This window comes from Argopecten irradians, chromosome 3 (genome assembly GCF_041381155.1).
Source record: "Argopecten irradians isolate NY chromosome 3, Ai_NY, whole genome shotgun sequence".
Lineage (NCBI taxonomy): Eukaryota > Metazoa > Mollusca > Bivalvia > Pectinida > Pectinidae > Argopecten > Argopecten irradians.
The window spans coordinates 67,723,317-67,746,519 of record NC_091136.1 but is presented as its reverse complement, the minus strand read 5'-3'; the positions used below and the strand labels follow the sequence as shown (position 1 = coordinate 67,746,519).

The following is a 23,203-nucleotide window of genomic DNA, read 5'->3' as shown; positions in this document are numbered from 1 at the left end:
AGATTGGCTTATGGCTTTCCATCCAGAAAAATGTACACCTATGACAGTTACCCCCAAAAAAACTCCTATAAATTACAACTACATCCTTCATAGCCACATTTTAGAACATCCACTGCAATAATATAACATCTAATGGCAACAAATCTTTTGGTTTCCTCAGGAGAAATTCACAAATTTCAAACACCAACATTAAATCCAAGGCCTATTTAGCTCTAGTTAGACCCAAACTTGAGTACAGCAGTTATGTATGGGACCCCTACACACAACAACACATATCCAACATAGAAAAAGTTCAAAGACAAGCAGCATGGTATGTCATAAACAACTATAGAAAAACGGACATTGTAACAGACATGATTAATACTCTCAACTGGCCACTACTGTCACAAAGGCGTCTAAAATCTCGTCTAGTAGTTTTCTACAAAATCATCCACTGTCACTTAGCAGTTCCTACCACAAACACTCTCGTCCGTATCGTCAGCAACACAAGCAAAGTAAACAATCAACATTTCAGGCAAATATCTACTTCTACTGACACTCTCAAATGGTCCTTCTTTCCGCACACTATAATATATTATCGTCCAGACACTCTTGTTGAGGTAGCCACTACAGAGACAGTACTCGTCCGGACAGTTAGTCTATGTGAGCTAGCCACTACAGAGACAGAACTCGTCCGGACACTTTGTCTAAGTGAGCTAGCCACTACAGAGACAGTACTCGTCCGGACACTTTGTCTAAGTGAGATAGCCACTACAGAGACAGTACTTGTCCGTATAATTTGTCTAGGTGAGGTAGCCACTACAGAGACACTACTCGTACAGACACTTTGTCTCGGTGAGGTAGCCACTACAGAGACAGGACTCGTCCGGACACTTTGTCTATGTGAGGTAGTCACTACAGCGACACTACTCGTCCGGACACTTTGCTTATGTGAGGTAGTCACTACAGCGACACTACTCGTCCGGACACTTTGTTTATATGAGCTAGCCACTACAGCGACACAACTCGTCCAGACACTTTGTCTATGTGAGCTAGCCACTACAGCGACACTACTCGTCCAGACACTTTGTCTATGTGAGCTAGCCACTACAGCGACAATACTCGTCCAGACACTTTGTCTACGTGAACTAGCCACTACAGCGACACTACTCGTCCAGACACTTTGTCTATGTGGGCTAGCCACTACAGCGACACTACTCGTCCAGACACTTTGTCTATGTGAGCTAGCCACTACAGCGACACTACTCGTCCAGACATTTTGTCTAGTGAGGTAGCCACTACAGCGACACTACTCGTCCGACAATTTGTTTAGGTGAGCTAGCCACTACAGAGACAGTACTCGTCCGGACATTTTGTCTTGTTGAGGTAGTCACTACAGCGACACTACTCGTCCCGACAATTTGTTTATGTGAGCTAGCCACTACAGAGACAGTACTCGTCCGGACATTTTGTCTTGTTGAGGTAGTCACTACAGAGACACTACTCGTCCGGACACTTTGTCTAGGTGAGGTAGCCACTACAGAGACACTACTCGTCCGGACATTTTGTCTAGGTGAGGTAGTCACTACAGCGACACTACTCGTCCGGACATTTTGTCTAGGTGAGGTAGTCACTACAGAGACACTACTCGTCCGGACATTTTGTCTAGGTGAGGTAGTCACTACAGCGACACTACTCGTCCGGACATTTTGTCTAGGTGAGGTAGTCACTACAGCGACACTACTCGACCGGACATTTTGTCTAGGTGAGGTAGTCACTACAGCGACACTACTCGTCCGGACATTTTGTCTAGGTGAGGTAGTCACTACAGCGACACTACTCGACCGGACATTTTGTCTAGGTGAGGTAGTCACTACAGCGACAACTACTCGACCGGACATTTTGTCTAGGTGAGGTAGTCACTACAGCGACACTACTCGACCGGACATTTTGTCTAGGTGAGGTAGTCACTACAGCGACACTACTCGACCGGACATTTTGTCTAGGTGAGGTAGTCACTACAGCGACACTACTCGACCGGACATTTTGTCTAGGTGAGGTAGTCACTACAGCGACACTACTCGACCGGACATTTTGTCTAGGTGAGGTAGTCACTACAGCGACACTACTCGACCGGACATTTTGTCTAGGTGAGGTAGTCACTACAGCGACACTACTCGACCGGACATTTTGTCTAGGTGAGGTAGTCACTACAGCGACACTACTCGCGACATTTGTCTAGAGCACATCTCGTCCGGACACTTTGTCTAGGTGAGGTAGCCACTACAGCGACACTACTCGTACCGACACTTTTGTCTAGGTGAGGTAGCCACTACAGAGACACTACTCTCGTCCGGACACTTTGTCTATGTGAGGTAGCCACTACAGAGACAGTACTCGTCCGGACACTTTGTCTAGTGAGGTAGCAACTACAGGACACTACTCGTCCGGACACTTTGTCTATGTGAGGTAGCCACTACAGCGACACACTCGTCCGGACACTTTGTCTATGTGAGCTAGCCACTACAGCGACACACTCGTCCGACACTTTGTCTATGTGAGTAGCCACTACAGCGACACTACTCGTCCGACACTTTGTCTATGTGAGCTAGCCACTACAGCGACAGGACTCGTCCTGACACTTTGTCTATGTGAGCTAGCCACTACAGCGACACTACTCGTCCAGACACTTTGTCTATGTGAGCTAGCCACTACAGCGACAGTACTCGTCCGTACACTTTGTCTATGTGAGCTAGCCACTACAGAGACAGTACTCGTCCAGACACTTTGTCTATGTGAGGTAGCCACTACAGCGACACTACTCGTCCGGACACTTTGTCTATGTGAGCTAGCCACTACAGCGACACTACTCGTCCAGACACTTTGTCTATGTGAGGTAGCCACTACAGAGACACTACTCGTCCAACACTTTGTCTATGTGAGCTAGCCACTACAGAGACATATCTCTCGTCCAGACACTTTGTCTAGGTGAGGTAGCCACTACAGAGACACTACTCGTCCGGACACTTTGTCTAGGTGAGGTAGTCACTACAGCGACACTACTCGTCCGGACACTTTGTCTAGGTGAGGTAGTCACTACAGCGACACTACTCGTCCGGACACTTTGTCTAGGTGAGGTAGTCACTACAGCGACACTACTCGTCCGGACACTTTGTCTAGGTGAGGTAGTCACTACAGCGACACTACTCGTCCAGACACTTTGTCTAGGTGAGCTAGCCACTACAGAGACACTACTCGTCCAGACACTTTGTCTAGGTGAGCTAGCCACTACAGCGACACTACTCGTCCGGACACTTTGTCTAAGTGAGGTAGTCACTACAGCGACACTACTCGTCCAGACACTTTGTCTATGTGAGCTAGCCACTACAGAGACAGTACTCGTCCGGACACTTTGTCTATGTGAGGTAGCCACTACAGAGACAGTACTCGTCCAGACACTTTGTCTAGGTGAGCTAGCCACTACAGAGACACTACTCGTCCAGACACTTTGTCTAGGTGAGGTAGCCACTACAGCGACACTACTCGTCCAGACACTTTGTCTAGGTGAGGTAGCCACTACAGAGACACTACTCGTCCAGACACTTTGTCTAGGTGAGGTAGTCACTACAGAGACACTACTCGTCCAGACACTTTGTCTAGGTGAGGTAGCCACTACAGAGACAGTACTCGTCCAGACACTTTGTCTAGGTGAGCTAGCCACTACAGAGACACTACTCGTCCAGACACTTTGTCTAGGTGAGCTAGCCACTACAGAGACACTACTCGTCCCGACACTTTGTCTAGGTGAGCTAGCCACTACAGAGACAGTACTCGTCCAGACACTTTGTCTAGGTGAGGTAGCCACTACAGAGACACTACTCGTCCAGACACTTTGTCTAGGTGAGGTAGCCACTACAGAGACACTACTCGTCCAGACACTTTGTCTAGGTGAGGTAGTCACTACAGAGACACTACTCGTCCAGACACTTTGTCTAGGTGAGGTAGCCACTACAGAGACACTACTCGTCCAGACACTTTGTCTAGGTGAGGTAGTCACTACAGAGACACTACTCGTCCAGACACTTTGTCTAGGTGAGGTAGTCACTACAGAGACACTACTCGTCCAGACACTTTGTCTAGGTGAGGTAGCCACTACAGAGACACTACTCGTCCCGACACTTTGTCTAGGTGAGGTAGTCACTACAGCGACACTACTCGTCCAGACACTTTGTCTAGGTGAGGTAGCCACTACAGAGACAGTACTCGTATAGACACTTTGTCTAGGTGAGGTAGCCACTACAGAGACACTACTCGTCCGGACAAATTGTCTAGGTGAGGTAGTCACTACAGAGACACTACTCGTCCGTATACTTTGTCTAGGTGAGGTAGCCACTACAGAGACACTACTCGTCCAGACACTTTGTCTAGGTGAGGTAGCCACTACAGAGACACTACTCGTCCAGACACTTTGTCTAGGTGAGCTAGCCACTACAGAGACACTACTCGTCCAGACACTTTGTCTAGGTGTGAGGTAGTCACTACTCGTCCAGACACTTTGTCTAGGTGAGGTAGCCACTACAGAGACACTACTCGTACAGACACTTTGTCTATGTGAGCTAGCCATTACAGAGACAGTACTTGTCCGTATAATTTGTCTAGGTGAGGTAGCCACTACAGAGACACTACTCGTCCAGACATTTTGTCTAGGTGAGGTAGTCACTACAGAGACACTACTCGTCCAGACACTTTGTCTAGGTGAGGTAGCCACTACAGCGACACTACTCGACCGGACACTTTGTCTATGTGAGCTAGCCACTACAGCGACACTACTCGTCCAGACACTTTGTCTATGTGAGCTAGCCACTACAGAGACACTACTCGTCCAGACTCTTTGTCTATGTGGGCTAGCCACTACAGAGACAGTACTCGTCCCGACACTTTGTCTAGGTGAGCTAGCCACTACAGAGACAGTACTCGTACAGACACTTTGTCTATGTGAGCTAGCCATTACAGAGACAGTACTTGTCCGTATAATTTGTCTAGGTGAGGTAGCCACTACAGAGACACTACTCGTCCAGACATTTTGTCTAGGTGAGGTAGTCACTACAGAGACACTACTCGTCCAGACACTTTGTCTAGGTGAGGTAGCCACTACAGAGACACTACTCGTCCAGACACTTTGTCTAGGTGAGGTAGTCACTACAGACACACTACTCGTCCAGACACTTTGTCTAGGTGAGGTAGCCACTACAGAGACACTACTCGTCCAGACACTTTGTCTAGGTGAGCTAGCCACTACAGCGACACTACTCGTCCAGACACTTTGTCTAGGTGAGCTAGCCACTACAGCGACAGTACTCGTCCAGACACTTTGTCTATGTGAGCTAGCCACTACAGAGACACTACTCGTCCAGACACTTTGTCTATGTGAGCTAGCCACTACAGAGACAGTACTCGTCCGTACACTTTGTCTAGGTGAGGTAGCCACTACAGAGACACTACTCGTCCAGACATTTTGTCTAGGTGAGGTAGTCACTACAGAGACACTACTCGTCCAGACACTTTGTCTAGGTGAGGTAGCCACTACAGAGACACTACTCGTCCAGACACTTTGTCTAGGTGAGGTAGCCACTACAGAGACACTACTCGTCCAGACACTTTGTCTAGGTGAGGTAGCCACTACAGAGACACTACTCGTCCAGACACTTTGTCTAGGTGAGGTAGTCACTACAGAGACACTACTCGTCCAGACACTTTTGTCTAGGTGAGGTAGCCACTACAGAGACACTACTCGTCCAGACACTTTGTCTAGGTGAGGTAGTCACTACAGAGACACTACTCGTCCAGACATTTTGTCTTGTTGAGGTAGCCACTACATAGACACTACTCGTCCGGACATTTTGTCTAGGTGAGGTAGTAACTACAGCGACACTACTCGACCGGACATTTTGTCTAGGTGAGGTAGTCACTACAGCAGACACTACTCGTCCTCCGGACACTTTGTCTAGGTGAGGTAGTCACTACAGAGACACTACTCGACCGGACACTTTGTCTATGTGAGCTAGCCACTACAGAGACATTACTCGTCCGGATACTTTGTCTAGGTGAGGTACCCACTACAGAGATAATACTCGTACAGACACTTTGTCTATGCGAGCTAGCCACTACAGCGACAATACTCGTCCGGACAAATTGTCTGGGTGAGGTAGTCAATACAGAGACAGTACTCGTTCGGACACTTTGTCTGGGTGAGGTAGCCACTACAGAGACAGTACTTGTACAGACACTTTGTCTCTGTGAGCTAGCCATTACAGAGACAGTACTCGTCCGTATAATTTGTCTAGGTGAGGTAGCCACTACAGAGACACTAATCGTCCAGACACTTTGTCTAGGTGAGGTAGCCACTACAGAGACACTACTCGTCCAGACACTTTGTCTAGGTGAGGTAGCAACTACAGAGACAGTACTCGTATAGACACTTTGTCTAGGTGAGCTAGCCACTACAGAGACAGGACTCGTCCGGACACTTTGTCTAGGTGAGCTAGGCACTACAGCGACACTACTCGTCCCGACACTTTGTCTAAGTGAGCTAGCCACTACAGCGACACTACTCGTCCAGACACTTTGTCTATGTGAGCTAGCCTTACAGAGACAATACTCGTCCAGACACTTTGTCTATGTGAGCTAGCCACTACAGTGACACTACTCGTCCAGACACTTTGTCTATGTGAGCTAGCCACTACAGCGACACTGCTCTTCCAGACTCTTTGTCTATGTGGGCTAGCCACTACAGAGACAGTACTCGTCCCGACACTTTGTCTATGTGAGCTAGCCACTACAGAGACAGTACTCGTCCAGACACTTTGTCTATGTGAGCTAGCCATTACAGAGACAGTACTTGTCCGTATAATTTGTCTAGGTGAGGTAGCCACTACAGAGACACTACTCGTCCAGACACTTTGTCTAGGTGAGGTAGCCACTACAGAGACACTACTCGTCCAGACAATTTGTCTAGGTGAGGTAGCCACTACAGAGACACTACTCGTCCAGACATTTTGTCTAGGTGAGGTAGTCACTACAGAGACACTACTCGTCCAGACACTTTGTCTAGGTGAGGTAGCCACTACAGCGACACTACTCGACCGGACACTTTGTCTATGTGAGCTAGCCACTACAGCGACACTGCTCTTCCAGACTCTTTGTCTATGTGGGCTAGCCACTACAGAGACAGTACTCGTCCCGACACTTTGTATAGGTGAGCTAGCCACTACAGAGACAGTACTCGTACAGACACTTTGTCTATGTGAGCTAGCCATTACAGAGACAGTACTTGTCCGTATAATTTGTCTAGGTGAGGTAGCCACTACAGAGACACTACTCGTCCAGACATTTTGTCTAGGTGAGGTAGTCACTACAGAGACACTACTCGTCCAGACACTTTGTCTAGGTGAGGTAGTCACTACAGCGACACTACTCGTCCAGACACTTTGTCTAGGTGAGGTAGTCACTACAGAGACACTACTCGTCCAGACACTTTGTCTAGGTGAGGTAGCCACTACAGAGACACTACTCGTCCAGACACTTTGTCTATGTGAGCTAGCCACTACAGAGACACTACTCGTCCCGACACTTTGTCTAGGTGAGCTAGCCACTACAGAGACAGTACTCGTACAGACACTTTGTCTATGTGAGCTAGCCACTACAGCGACACTACTCGTCCAGACAAATTGTCTAGGTGAGGTAGTCACTACAGAGACACTACTCGTCCGGACACTTTGTCTAGGTGAGGTAGCCACTACAGAGACAGTACTCGTACAGACACTTTGTCTATTTGAGGTAGCCACTACAGAGACACTACTCGTCCAGACACTTTGTCTAGGTGAGGTAGCCACTACAGAGACACTACTCGTCCAGACACTTTGTCTAGGTGAGGTAGTCACTACAGAGACACTACTCGTCCAGACACTTTGTCTAGGTGAGGTAGCCACTACAGAGACAGTACTCGTCAGACACTTTGTCTAGGTGAGGTAGCCACTACAGAGACACTACTCGTCCAGACACTTTGTCTAGGTGAGGTAGTCACTACAGAGACACTACTCGTCCAGACACTTTGTCTAGGTGAGGTAGCCACTACAGAGACACTACTCGTCCAGACACTTTGTCTATGTGAGGTAGCCACTACAGAGACAGTACTCGTCCAGACACTTTGTCTAGGTGAGGTAGCCACTACAGAGACACTACTCGTCCAGACATTTTGTCTAGGTGAGGTAGTCACTACAGAGACAGTACTCGTCCAGACACTTTGTCTAGGTGAGGTAGCCACTACAGAGACACTACTCGTCCAGACACTTTGTCTAGGTGAGGTAGTCACTACAGAGACACTACTCGTCCAGACACTTTGTCTAGGTGAGCTAGTCACTACAGAGACACTACTCGTCCAGACACTTTGTCTAGGTGAGGTAGCCACTACAGAGACACTTACTCGTCCCAGACACTTTGTCTATGTGAGCTAGCCACTACAGAGGCAGTACTTGTCCGTACATTTGTCTAGGTGAGGTAGCCACTACAGAGACACTACTCGTCCAGACATTTTGTCTAGGTGAGGTAGTCACTACAGAGACACTACTCGTCCAGACACTTTGTCTAGGTGAGGTAGCCACTACAGAGACAGTACTCGTCCAGACACTTTGTCTAGGTGAGCTAGCCACTACAGCGACACGCTCGTCCAGACACTTTGTCTATGTGAGCTAGCCACTACAGAGACAGTACTCGTCCCGACACTTTGTCTAGGTGAGCTAGCCACTACAGAGACAGTACTCGTACAGACACTTTGTCTATGTGAGCTAGCCATTACAGAGACAGTACTTGTCCGTATAATTTGTCTAGGTGAGGTAGCCACTACAGAGACAGTACTCGTACAGACACTTTGTCTATGTGAGCTAGCCATTACAGAGACAGTACTCGTCCGTATAATTTGTCTAGGTGAGGTAGCCACTACAGAGACACTACTCGTCCAGACACTTTGTCTAGGTGAGGTAGCCACTACAGAGACACTACTCGTCCCGACACTTTGTCTAGGTGAGGTAGTCACTACAGCGACACTACTCGTCCAGACACTTTGTCTAGGTGAGGTACCCACTACAGAGATAATACTCGTACAGACACTTTGTCTATGTGAGCTAGCCACTACAGCGACAATACTCGTCCAGACAAATTGTCTGGGTGAGGTAGTCAATACAGAGACAGTACTCGTCCGGACACTTTGTCTGGGTGAGGTAGCCACTACAGAGACAGTACTCGTACAGACACTTTGTCTATGTGAGCTAGCCACTACAGAGACAGTACTCGTCCGTATACTTTGTCTAGGTGAGGTAGCCACTACAGAGACACTACTCGTCCAGACACTTTGTCTAGGTGAGGTAGTCACTACAGAGACACTACTCGTCCAGACACTTTGTCTAGGTGAGGTAGTCACTACAGAGACACTACTCGTCCAGACATTTTGTCTAGGTGAGGTAGTCACTACAGAGACACTACTCGTCCAGACACTTTGTCTAGGTGAGGTAGTCACTACAGAGACACTACTCGTCCAGACACTTTGTCTTGTTGAGGTAGCACATTTTGTCTTGTTGAGGTAGCCACTACATAGACACTACTCGTCCGGACATTTTGTCTAGGTGAGGTAGTAACTACAGCGACACTACTCGACCGGACATTTTGTCTAGGTGAGGTAGTCACTACAGCGACACTACACGTCCGGACATTTTGTCTAGGTGAGGTAGTCACTACAGCGACACTACTCGACCGGACACTTTGTCTATGTGAGCTAGCCACTACAGAGACATTACTCGTCCGGATACTTTGTCTAGGTGAGGTACCCACTACAGAGATAATACTCGTACAGACACTTTGTCTATGCGAGCTAGCCACTACAGCGACAATACTCGTCCGGACAAATTGTCTGGGTGAGGTAGTCAATACAGAGACAGTACTCGTTCGGACACTTTGTCTGGGTGAGGTAGCCACTACAGAGACAGTACTTGTACAGACACTTTGTCTCTGTGAGCTAGCCATTACAGAGACAGTACTCGTCCGTATAATTTGTCTAGGTGAGGTAGCCACTACAGAGACACTAATCGTCCAGACACTTTGTCTAGGTGAGGTAGCCACTACAGAGACACTACTCGTCCAGACACTTTGTCTGGGTGAGGTAGTCAATACAGAGACAGTACTCGTTTCGGACACTTTGTCTAGGTGAGGTAGCCACTACAGAGACAGTACTTGTACAGACACTTTGTCTAGTGAGCTAGCCATTACAGAGACAGTACTCGTCCGTATACTTTGTCTAGGTGAGGTAGCCACTACAGAGACACTACTCGTCCAGACACTTTGTCTAGGTGAGGTAGCCACTACAGAGACACTACTCGTCCAGACACTTTGTCTAGGTGAGGTAGCCACTACAGAGACAGTACTCGTCCAGACACTTTGTCTAGGTGAGCTAGCCACTACAGAGACAGTACTCGTCCGGACACTTTGTCTAGGTGAGGTAGTCACTACAGCGACACTACTCGTCCGGACACTTTGTCTAGGTGAGCTAGCCACTACAGAGACACTACTCGTCCAGACACTTTGTCTAGGTGAGGTAGTCACTACAGAGACACTACTCGTCCAGACACTTTGTCTAGGTGAGGTAGCCACTACAGAGACACTACTCGTCCAGACACTTTGTCTATGTGAGCTAGCCACTACAGAGACAGTACTCGTCCTCCAGACACTTTGTCTATGTGAGCTAGCCACTACAGGACACTACTCGTCCGACATGTCTAGGTGAGGTAGCCACTACAGAGACACTACTCGTCCAGACACTTTGTCTAGGTGAGCTAGCCACTACAGAGACAGTACTCGTACAGACACTTTGTCTATGTGAGCTAGCCATTACAGAGACAGTACTTGTCCGTATAATTTGTCTAGGTGAGGTAGCCACTACAGAGACACTACTCGTCCAGACATTTTGTCTAGGTGAGGTAGTCACTACAGAGACACTACTCGTCCAGACACTTTGTCTAGGTGAGGTAGTCACTACAGAGACACTACTCGTCCAGACACTTTGTCTAGGTGAGGTAGCCACTACAGAGACACTACTCGTCCAGACACTTTGTCTAGGTGAGCTAGCCACTACAGAGACACTACTCGTCCAGACACTTTGTCTAGTGAGGACCACTACAGAGACATACTCGCCGACTTGTCTAGGTGAGTACACTACAGCGACACTACTCGTCCAGACACTTTGTCTATGTGAGGTAGCACTACAGAGACACTACTCGTCCAGACACTTTGTCTAGGTGAGCTAGCCACTACAGAGACAGTACTCGTACAGACACTTTGTCTATGTGAGCTAGCCATTACAGAGACAGTACTTGTCCGTATAATTTGTCTAGGTGAGGTAGCCACTACAGAGACACTACTCGTCCAGACACTTTTGTCTAGGTGAGGTAGTAACTACAGAGACACTACTCGTCCAGACACTTTGTCTAGGTGAGGTAGTCACTACAGAGACACTACTCGTCCAGACACTTTGTCTAGGTGAGGTAGCCACTACGGAGACACTACTCGTCCAGACACTTTGTCTAGGTGAGGTAGTCACTACAGCGACACTACTCGTCCAGACACTTTGTCTAGGTGAGGTACCCACTACAGAGACAATACTCGTACAGACACTTTGTCTATGTGAGCTAGCCACTACAGCGACAATACTCGTCCAGACAATTTGTCTGGGTGAGGTAGTCACTACAGAGACACTACTCGTCCAGACATTTTGTCTAGGTGAGGTAGTCACTACAGAGACACTACTCGTCCAGACACTTTGTCTAGGTGAGCTAGTCACTACAGAGACACTACTCGTCCAGACACTTTGTCTTGTTGAGGTAGCCACTACATAGACACTACTCGTCCGGACATTTTGTCTAGGTGAGGTAGTCACTACAGAGACACTACTCGTCCAGACATTTTGTCTAGGTGAGGTAGTCACTACAGAGACAGTACTCGTCCAGACACTTTGTCTAGGTGAGGTAGCCACTACAGAGACACTACTCGTCCAGACACTTTGTCTAGGTGAGGTAGCCACTACAGAGACACTACTCGTCCCGACACTTTGTCTAGGTGAGGTAGCCACTACAGCGACACTACTCGTCCAGACACTTTGTCTAGGTGAGGTAGCACTACAGAGACACTACTCGTCACAGTCTAGTGAGGTAGTCACTACAGGACACTACTCGTCCAACACTTGTCTAGGTGAGGTAGTCACTACAGGACACTACTTCGACATTTGTCTAGGTGAGGTAGTCACTACAGCGACACTACTCGACCGGACACTTTTGTCTAGGTGAGGTAGTCACTACAGGACATTACTCGTCCGGATACTTTGTCTAGGTGAGGTACCCACTACAGAGACAATACTCGTACAGACACTTTGTCTATGTGAGCTAGCCACTACAGAGACATTACTCGTCCGGACAAATTGTCTAGTGAGGTATACGAGTACAAACAGAGAGTAGTACAGGACAGTATCGTCCGGACACTTTGTCTGGGTGAGGTAGCCACTACAGAGACAGTACTTGTACAGACACTTTGTCTATGTGAGCTAGCCATTACAGAGAAAGTACTCGACCGTATAATTGTCTAGGTGAGGTAGCCACTACAGAGACACTACTCGTCCAGACACTTTGTCTAGGTGAGGTAGCCACTACAGAGACACAACTCGTCCCGACACTTTATCTAGGTGAGGTAGTCACTACAGCGTCACTACTCGTCCAGACACTGTCTAGGTGAGGTACCCACTACAGAGATAATACTCGTACAGACACTTTGTCTATGTGAGCTAGCCACTACAGCGACAATACTCGTCCAGACAAATTGTCTGGGTGAGGTAGTCAATACAGAGACAGTACTCGTCCGGACACTTTGTCTGGGTGAGGTAGCCACTACAGAGACAGTACTCGTACAGACACTTTGTCTATGTGAGCTAGCCACTACAGAGACAGTACTTGTCCGTATAATTTGTCTAGGTGAGGTAGCCACTACAGAGACACTACTCGTCCAGACACTTTGTCTAGGTGAGGTAGTCACTACAGCGGGTACACACTACTCGTCCAGACACTTTGTTAAGGTGAGGTAGTCACTACAGCGACACTACTCTCGTCCAGACACTTTGTCTAGGTGAGGTACCCACTACAGAGATAATACTCGTACAGACACTTTGTCTATGTGAGCTAGCCACTACAGCGACAATACTCGTCCAGACAAATTGTCTGGGTGAGGTAGTCAATACAGAGACAGTACTCGTCCAGACACTTTGTCTAGGTGAGGTAGTCACTACAGAGACACTACTCGTCCAGACACTTTGTCTAGGTGAGGTAGCCACTACAGAGACACTACTCGTCCAGACACTTTGTCTAGGTGAGGTAGTCACTACAGAGACACTACTCGTCCAGACATTTTGTCTAGGTGAGGTAGTCACTACAGAGACACTACTCGTCCAGACACTTTGTCTAGGTGAGGTAGTCACTACAGAGACACTACTCGTCCAGACATCATGACTCACTACTCGTCCAGACACTTTGTCTGTTGAGGTAGCCACTACATAGACACTACTCGTCCGGACATTTTCTGTCTAGGTGAGGTAGCCACTACAGAGACACTACTCGTCCAGACATTTTGTCTAGGTGAGGTAGTCACTACAGAGACACTACTCGTCCGGACATTTTGTCTAGGTGAGGTAGTCACTACAGCGACACTACTCGACCGGACACTTTGTCTATGTGAGCTAGCCACTACAGAGACATTACTCGTCCGGATACTTTGTCTAGGTGAGGTACCCACTACAGAGATAATACTCGTACAGACACTTTGTCTATGTGAGCTAGCCACTACAGCGACATTACTCGTCCGGACAAATTGTCTGGGTGAGGTAGTCAATACAGAGACAGTAATCGTCCGGACACTTTGTCTGGGTGAGGTAGCCACTACAGAGACAGTACTTGTACAGACACTTTGTCTATGTGAGCTAGCCATTACAGAGACAGTACTCGTCCGTATAATTTGTCTAGGTGAGGTAGCCACTACAGAGACACTACTCGTCCAGACACTTTGTCTAGGTGAGGTAGCCACTACAGAGACACTACTCGTCCCGACACTTTGTCTAGGTGAGGTAGTCACTACAGAGACACTACTCGTCCAGACACCGACACTTTCCGTTGTCTAGGTGAGGTACCCACTACAGAGATAATACTCGTACAGACACTTTGTCTATGTGAGCTAGCCACTACAGCGACAATACTCGTCCAGACAAATTGTCTGGGTGAGGTAGTCAATACAGAGACAGTACTCGTCCGGACACTTTGTCTGGGTGAGGTAGCCACTACAGAGACAGTACTCGTACAGACACTTTGTCTATGTGAGCTAGCCACTACAGAGACAGTACTCGTCCGTATACTTTGTCTAGGTGAGGTAGCCACTACAGAGAAACTACTCGTCCAGACATTTTGTCTAGGTGAGGTAGTCACTACAGAGACACTACTCGTCCAGACACTTTGTCAAGGTGAGCTAGTCACTACAGAGACACTACTCGTTCAGACATTTTGTCTTGTTGAGGTAGCCACTACAGCGACACTACTTGTCCCGACGCTTTGTCTATGTGAGCTAGCAACTACAGCTACACTACTCGTCCAGACACTTTGTTTATGTGAGCTAGCCACTACAGCGACACTACTCGTCCAGACACTTTGTCTATGTGAGCTAGCCACTTCAGCGACACTACTCGTCCAGACTCTTTGTCTATGTGAGCTAGCCACTACAGCAATACTACTCGTCCAGACACTTTGTCTATGTGAGCTAGCCATTACAGAGAAAGTACTCGTCCGTATAATTTGTCTAGGTGAGGTAGTCACTACAGCGACAGTACTCGTCCGTATACTTTGTCTATGTGGGCTAGCCACTACAGAGACAGTACTCGTCCAGACACTTTGTCTATGTGAGGTAGCCACTACAGCGACACTACTCGTCCGGACACTATGTCTATGTGAGCTAGCCACTACAGCGACACTACTCGTCCGGACACTTTTGTCTTGTTGAGGTAACCACTACAGAGACACTACTCGTCCGGACATTTTGTCTAGGTGAGCTAGCCACTACAGCGACATTACTCGTCCGGACAATTTGTCTATGTGAGCCAGCCACTACAGAGACACTACTCGTCCGGACATTTTGTCTATGTGAGCTAGCCACTACAGCGACACTAATCGTCCGGACACTTTGTTTATGTGAGGTAGTCACTACAGCGACAGTACTCGTTCGGACACTTTGCAGTGGCATAGGAAGATGAAACGTAATGGGGGGCAAAGGTCCTCAATATTTTGTAAACACCTCCCCCCCCGCCACACCTACAGGAGGAGATTAATTCAACTCCAAACCATATATGCTTTATGTACATTTTGCATATATCATTAAATTTAATCCTTGTACACATCTATAATAACTATAGACAGTGGGTCGCTAAAAGGAAATTAACGAATACGCAAATTGGCCAAATAAGCGTGTGAGCGCCGAAGGCGCGAGATTTTGGTGTTTTAGGGGTCTGTGGGTGACCCCCGGGAAAAAATATTGTAATTTAGAATGGCTGATATGAGTTTTACAATGCATTTTGATGATTTTGCGAGCGCCCGAAAGCGCGAGATTTTGGTGTTTAGGGGGTCCAGGGCCTCCCCCGGGAAAAATATTACGATTTAGAATAGCTTAAATGAGTTTTGTTGAATTTGCAAGCGCCCGAAAGCGCGAGATTTTGGTGTTTGGTGAGTCCGGGGGGTCTCCCACGGAAAAAAATTACGATTTAGAATGGCTTAGATGAGTTTTACGATGCATTTTGATGAATTTGCGAGCGCCCATAGGCGCGGGAATTTGGTGTTAGGGGGTCCGGGGGTCTTCCGCGGGAAAAATTACGATTTAGAATGGCTTAGATGAGTTTTACGATGCATTTTGATGAATTTGCGAGCGCCCATAGGCGCGGGAATTTGGTGTTAGGGGGTCCGGGGGTCTTCCGCGGGAAAAAATACGATTTAGAATGGCTGATATGAGGTTTACGATGTATTTTAATGATTATAAAGCGTTCTTAACATGGTAATTTTTCGATTTAAAGCTACCTGCATTTTGAAATGATAATTGTGTCGGCATAACATTATGCAACCCTACTAAATGAATTAATAGTCTCGCTAAAGCCCGGTCCCACTGGCGTTTAGGAAGATTTGCGAATGTATTGCGCACAAAATTGGCTGATATTCGCTGAACATACGAAATATTCGTAAATCGTACTTGTATCTGTTGCCCAACATCCACACACGTCCGCAATTATCCGCAATGGCATGTTTTTCCGTTCCCATGATTTTTGAACTGCACAATATTTTGATTGCGGAAATCATTCGCATTAGATACGCTATTCGTACGCAATACATACTCAATACATGCTTACTATATGCGCTGTATATCCGCTCTTGTTCGTTGATATCCGCAACTGACTGGGTTTTGCGGCTTTATAGCGAACTGGGACAGTGTGTAAAACAAATGTATAGCGTAGCTATCACGTTGACATCACGAATTAAAATAATTTGTAGCGAATGCTTATTGAGTTCAGCGTTTGTATTGCGTCTGTTTTGCGTCTGTTTTGCATTCGATTTGAGAATAATTTGCGAATGTATAAAAAACGTGTTGCGTAAACCAAAATTATTGTATAAATATGGCAAAAATCGACATATTTGTCTATTATTTCCTGTCCGTCGAGAAGTACAGGTGTAATACTGGGTCATCGGCAAATTACCAATGCAGCGTAACAATGGTATCCAACAACATACTAATCTACGTGTTCAAGTCATGAAATTGTTTCAAAGACAGAAAAGAAAAGTTGTTTGCTTTGATTTGAATTTGAAACAGACTGGACCTTCTTTGTATCTGGAGGAGGTAGGATGAATGTTGCAGCTTGCTTATCTTTGTTGCAGTCGTGTTGTTGTGAAAAGCGATACCGAAAGGCCAGAGCGCGCTTCTTTTACCTCCGTAATTCAGATGCCCTACATGCGCAATACAACCGTTCTTTCCGCTACATCTGCGCAATGCATTATTAATAGATTCGTAATATTTCCGCAACAATCGCAATACTTCCGATCTGTTTCCTCAATATATGCGTTATATATTCGTAATTGTTTGTTACGTATCCGCATTGTTGGATAATCTTACAGATTGTACACCTCACGGGAGAGCGTCCGTTATCGTATTCGCATGTATTCGTGAAATATCCGCATTTGTTCGTAATAAATTCGCAGAATGTTATTAATATATCCGTAATTTATACTTGAAAATTTGTTATTTTTTGCCAATTTTGTTGCGGAAGACAACGAACGGCCAAAATTTATAAACTAAATACATCCGTTATTAATCCGTTTTTCAGTGGGACCGGGCCTTAAGACATAAACAAATTGATCTTTCAAGAGACATTTTTTTAAATAGTACATAGAATCCCTTGATGGACATTTTTTGTCTGATTCGTGTGTATCGAATTTTTACTATTTAAGGTTTGACATTATGTGCTCGAACGTTTTAAGAAATGCGCCGCGCAGCGGAAAATTTTCTAGAATGAAGTACGAAAAATGTGCAGGAGGACCCTTTTTTTTCTTTCAAATAAGCATTTATAGAAAATTTCAGTCGGCGAAAATGGGGGGGAGCAAAAAGACATGTTTGCCCCCCCCCCGTCTTGGGGAACGGGGGGGGGGGGGGGGGGGGGGGGGGGGGCGCTTTGTCTATGTGAGCTAGGCACTACAGCGACAGTACTCGTCCATACACTTTGTCTATGTGAGCTAGCCACTACGGTGGAAAAGGTAAGCCCCGACTACCCCGAACGAGAAGGACAATTTATCATAGCTTATTACACACAAGTACTTCACATCAACTTCATATTCATTGTACAAACACGAAATAGACATTTCATATCCTCTGGTTTATCAAGCAAACAGTCGTTGACAAAAAAATCCAAGTATTACCCTAACAAAGAAACAACAATATGTTGTCAGCGGTATTCCTTTATTGTAGTTATAAAATTGAAAGTAGGGCATGTGTTAATACTACTGTACGGTCGGGTGTGGGACGAACGTGACCAACATTGCCGATGTAATAAAGTTTATTGCGCCACCACAGCACTAAGGCAACGTTATTAGTTTGTGTCAACTTGATGTGGTATTTATATAAACCTTACAATGTTTATTCACCAACCTTTCAATAGTACCTCTACCTAAATCTCTAAATAATGTTACTCTTCATAAGTATATTTCTCCCTACATCTCTAAATAATGCTTTTCATAATAAATAATAACATGTCAATATGTTTGCCCAGTTATGGCAAATATAAAGTCACCATAACATGGTCTCACGCAAGCATATAAGTATCGTATAGTACTAATTGATATTAACCAATAATTAATTAATTTGAATTAAAACTTTTCCAAGAAATTTACTTTTGAAAAAGTATATTTTCTGTGGGCGGAATGAAGGAAGGTATTGCTAGGGTATAAAATTAGTTGCTAGAAGGTTGATATTGATAATTTTCTAAATAAATCGTCTGTAATGGGGCTATCATCCATATGTAATATATTTTTGTACATTTGGCACCTAATTTTTAATATTTTGGTACAATATATATGAAAAATCGCAAAAAAAAACCCATGCTAAAATCCTTTTTTTAAAAGTTCTGAAAAATAGCATATTTTGATTGATAATTTAAAAAGAATGGATGCCTGAATGCCGATTTTTATTTCATTAGGTTTTAGCACAGATATATGTTATAACACCGATATGATGTTCAATACCAAGTTTGGTTGCATATCCAAGAAATTTACTTTTGAAAAAAGTCTGTTTTCTGTGAACGGAATGAAGGTATGTATTCGGTTGCTATGGTATAAAATTAGTTGTTAGGGAAGTTTAATTTTGATATTTTTTTTGAATAATTCGCCTGTAATTGGGCGATCATCCATATGTAATATATTTTTGTACGTTTGGCACCTAAATTTTAATATTGAGGCGTAATATATGTAAGCATTGATTTTTTTATATAAAATCGAGGGGTGAAAGAAACTAGGTAGTATGGCCTTTGACCTTAACTCCATCTGACCTTTTTCAAATATTTCCCATTATGAACCAACGAAAAAGACTTTAGTGAATAAATAAAACATATGACATACAAATATGTATATTGAATAAGAAAAATCAAGTAAGGTACTCTGAAAATCAAAATATAATCTCACTCCAGCCAGCTTTTTGCCATTTTTCAGCTCATAAACCACTTGACCTTTGACTCTTGACATTGACCCCTCCACATGGTCAAAAATATTGACACCATCATTTTTACTTTACAGAGGGTGACCTACTGAACATTTTCATATATGGTGTCAACCTTCATCACGAAAAGCCCACGGAATTACAAAAGCCACCGGACTATTATTATCTTGATTTCCTCCAAAATGAAGAGTACATAATGATAATATATGAAAATACATATGGTAACAGTATGAAATGATATGTACAAAGTTAGAGAGAGAGAGAGAGAGAGAGAGAGAGAGAGAGAGAGTAGGGGGGTACACAAACTAAGGATTATAAATCAGAGAAAGAGAGAAGAGAGCACAATTCTCTCAGATATAAAAATATTTTCAATATATATATATTCATAAAGAAATACACGAGTAAGTTTTGCAGTGATTGTAAATCAGCTAACTATACAAATTGAACATTTTTTTAAAAGTATACACTGATATCAATCTGAATTGTTATACCCCTATGAAATAGTTCCTATATAAACTCTATTGCCAAAAATGCCGTCGAGCGGTCCAAAAAACTGTTAAAATCGACTGTTAAAAATGTGCTGTTGGACCGGAGTGACGTCAATGCATTGTTTTGAGTCAATGGGTATAACAAAACAGTTATCGACTGGGTTTTCGGGCAACAGATGATTTGTTGGACCCTCACACAAACTGTTGCCCTCGGCCTTCGGCCTCGGGCAACAGTTTGTCTTCGGGTTCAACAAATCATCAGTTGCCCTCAACCCCAGTCAACAACTGTATACTGTTCCATATAAAAGTATACACTGATATCAATCTGAACTGTTCCATATCATACCTTTCCAATGTATAGTCCAAGGGACCTCCTAATAATACATGTATTAGCTCAAAATCTGAAGGGAGTATAAATATGAATTAAAATCTATATTTGTGATTGATACAATTGAACATATGAAATCATTTCTTATTTGGTCAGTTAATGAACAGTTTAAAACAATATGACTAACAATATCAGTGTAAAAGTGCCCACAATAGTGACATAATATTACAGACATTTTCATAATATATCAAGTACATTTTCAAGGCAATTTGGATGATGTAGAGCTAGTTTCCAAAGGTGATGGGGTTTTAAACAATCGTGTAATGATAAGAATCGTTTGAATTCTGCGTCATCTGAAATTCTCAATTTCCAGGCGTTTGTTTCATACATATTTACAGATTTGTGGACTAATGCCTTTCAACAATATCTGGAAGGTAAAAATCCATCATCGACACATTTATATAAGTTTCTTAAAGTCTTTTGGTAATGTCTGGAATAAAACCTTTCTGAACATACGAAGTCATATTATTTAAAAAATATCTAACATTGAAAATTCTAAAATTCAAATTTATTCTTTTCATTCCACAAACTCTGCCTAGGAACAATAGTTTTTTAATATCTACATAAGCCTCAATAGAAGTCCAACCTATTAGTGAAGTACACATATCTGTTCTAGTTCTTCTGTCAAACCCTATAGACTTGTTGAGCTCTTTCTAGCATTAATAAATCAGGTTTTGATAACACCCAAAGCTCACACCCATATAGAGCAGAAGGATATTTTTTATTTTGATAGTTTTTGAAATAGTAAGGGGGTTCAGGGCACACTGGTGTGCACCAGAACGCAGTAATGCCATAGTACCACTTTTTAATTTGTTACATGCCTGTTTAATCATTTCAAAGCATTGATGTTTACTATTCATAATAAAACTAAGATGATTAGTTTCTAAAACAACAGGTAAAACATTATTATAAAGACTAAATGTACAGTTGATGTTTAAAGGTCTCTTATAAGGAAATACCATAATTTTACTTCTTGAGCTTGAATACAAAAATCTCCATTTTCCACTGTATTCTTCACATACTTAACAATTTTTGAAGGCTAATACTATTTGTACTAACAAGACATATATCGTCTGCCTGTGTAGGTATATTTGCAGGTATATCGATTATAGATGCACCTCTTCCACAGTTTATATATATATATGGTGTCAACCTTCATCACGAAAAGCCCACGGAATTACATAAGCCATGGACTATAATGTCCTCCTATTTCTCAGGCGGTTGGATCTCAGCCCGCTTTTCCCACGGGAAACTTTTCCATTGCTTACTCACACTGTATCATACGTTGTTGTGTCAGAATGCCGCATGCGAAAAATCTTAAATGAGTTCGGTGGCAATACCTTTGGTGGGGCATGTCGCGTCTGTAAAGAGACCAAATCTGTCTTAGACTCCGGCGAATAGCCACTCTTGGTCGGCATTCGCGTCCTAACAGGCCTTTTTAAACCATTCTGTCCACACTGCCTACTTGTACCGTTTTCCGAGCTCACATTAATTATATCTGTGTCATCATTATCACCGTCTTTTTCTTGGTTTTCTTCAACAAGATCATCTGCCTGGTCACCAAAAATACCATGACGGGATTTCCTCGACTTTATTCTGTCGGCGTGCACGATTTGTTTTCACCACCCCACCCCCACTCACGATTTGTTTTCACCACCCCACCCCCTCTCACGATTTGTTTTCACCACCCCATCCCCTCCTACAGTATGCTACTCAAATGTGACATCAGAGATCGTATACGGTCCACGCCAAAATGTGGTCAGCTTAGGGCTAGTACCAACTTTGACAGTCGGGAATTGAGACAACTCAGACAACAACATCTGGTTTTAGCTTTTGGACGTTCGAACCACATGTAACATGGCAGTTCTCATAAAAGTTGGCACATTTTAAAGCATGCTCTAGTATTAATTGTGTGCCGCCCAATCATTGGTTGTCGCTTTCCCTATCACTGCCAGGAGTCCTTCCCATCATAATGCCAAGAGGCATCCATACAATGTACTTCTCGACCAATCATACGAATTCTCCTGCGTTTCTTTCCGGTTCGTCCGGTCCACTAGTACGTGTAACGTAAGTTGTGAGAAAGTCTGCTGTGTCCAACGTCTCGCTTGGAAAAGGTACACCTGTCTCTACACAAGTCACCCGTATTCCGTCAAACATGGATAAAAATGTACATATTTAATACCAATATATTCTTAAATAAATTTTCGACATGGAAAACACAACTTCAAACACGAAATGATATATCAACATACCTTTATTTCACTATGAACGTGGAAAATGCAGTAATATACTATGCTTTGGATTTTTCATACCACAACAACCGTGTTTTTTTCGGTTTTATACGACCAAATAATTTTTTGGTTAAGAGGTTTTTAATCCTGCTGTTAATTTTCAATATATGTTGATTTGTTACAATGTCACTGGGAGATTTTGCTCTCGCTTATGTAAAGGAGAAACACCTCAAACTGTAGATTAGTCAAGATAATGGACAATGCGAGGCCCGATTCATTATCTTGACTAATCAACAGTTTGAGGTGTTTCTCGTACTTAAAACATGGCACTCTGATGTACTAATCTACAGCTACAGGTTAGGCCTTCAACCATCTTTGACACTGAACATGTCAGCACAGTAATTGTAATATAGGTCTACTCTGGTCGTACATGCATTGCATGAATTTTTCATGAAATTCCATACCAATGTTATTACCAGAGAATTTTTTGGGAGTTTGAGTTCTCTTCATTCTGAGTGGAGCAGTACAAGAGGCAACATGGCAGACATTACAGATCAGATCTTTACGAAGTCAAACTACCTAAAATGATTATCAAATTTCCAAAAACAGAGTTTATTTTGCTCTTTATATCAGAGGAAGACCATTCACTTGGATATTTATTACTTGTCGGAAATTCACAAGATATGGAGGATTACCATGGAAATGTATTAATTTTGAATATACCGCTCTACGTTTTAAAATGAAAAATA

The 23,203-nt window shown here is 44.3% G+C and overlaps 3 protein-coding genes across 3 annotated transcripts; all 3 read right to left on the bottom strand.

Moving 5' to 3' along the window:
* Positions 1–1,277: 1,277 nt before the first annotated feature.
* On the bottom strand, positions 1,278–1,880 carry LOC138319824 (uncharacterized). The gene has a single exon (XM_069262953.1). The coding sequence runs from the start codon at positions 1,878–1,880 to the stop codon at positions 1,278–1,280; it is 603 nt and encodes a 200-aa protein (XP_069119054.1).
* Positions 1,881–2,929: 1,049 nt separating this feature from the next.
* Positions 2,930–4,987, bottom strand: LOC138319823 (uncharacterized). Its single transcript, XM_069262952.1, has 2 exons — positions 4,435–4,987; positions 2,930–3,411 (listed from the first exon to the last, which is right to left on the bottom strand). Exons 1-2 carry the CDS (start codon positions 4,985–4,987, stop codon positions 2,930–2,932), a joined length of 1,035 nt encoding a protein of 344 aa, XP_069119053.1.
* A 944-nt stretch (positions 4,988–5,931) lies between these two features.
* Positions 5,932–10,053, bottom strand: LOC138319822 (uncharacterized). Its single transcript, XM_069262951.1, has 3 exons — positions 9,565–10,053; positions 7,059–7,997; positions 5,932–6,621 (listed from the first exon to the last, which is right to left on the bottom strand). Exons 1-3 carry the CDS (start codon positions 10,051–10,053, stop codon positions 5,932–5,934), a joined length of 2,118 nt encoding a protein of 705 aa, XP_069119052.1.
* Positions 10,054–23,203: the final 13,150 nt, after the last annotated feature.

Excerpts from the sequence above, each read along its gene's own strand:
- LOC138319824 (XM_069262953.1), bottom strand. The coding sequence starts at position 1,880 with ATGTCCGGTCGAGTAGTTGTCGCTGTAGTGACTACCTCACCTAGACAA.
- LOC138319823 (XM_069262952.1), bottom strand. The coding sequence starts at position 4,987 with ATGGCTAGCTCACATAGACAAAGTGTCTGTACGAGTACTGTCTCTGTA. Across the intron at positions 3,412-4,434 it reads TAGACAAAGTGTCTGGACGA|TGGCTACCTCACATAGACAA; the intron begins GTAGTGTCTCTG and ends CTGTCTCTGTAG.
- LOC138319822 (XM_069262951.1), bottom strand. The coding sequence starts at position 10,053 with ATGGCTAGCTCACAGAGACAAAGTGTCTGTACAAGTACTGTCTCTGTA. Across the intron at positions 7,998-9,564 it reads AAGACAAAGTGTCTGGACGA|ACAAAGTGTCTGACGAGTAC; the intron begins GTAGTGTCTCTG and ends TACCTCACCTAG. Across the intron at positions 6,622-7,058 it reads TCTGGACGAGTAGTGTCTCT|GCTAGCTCACATAGACAAAG; the intron begins GTAGTGACTACC and ends TGTCTCTGTAAG.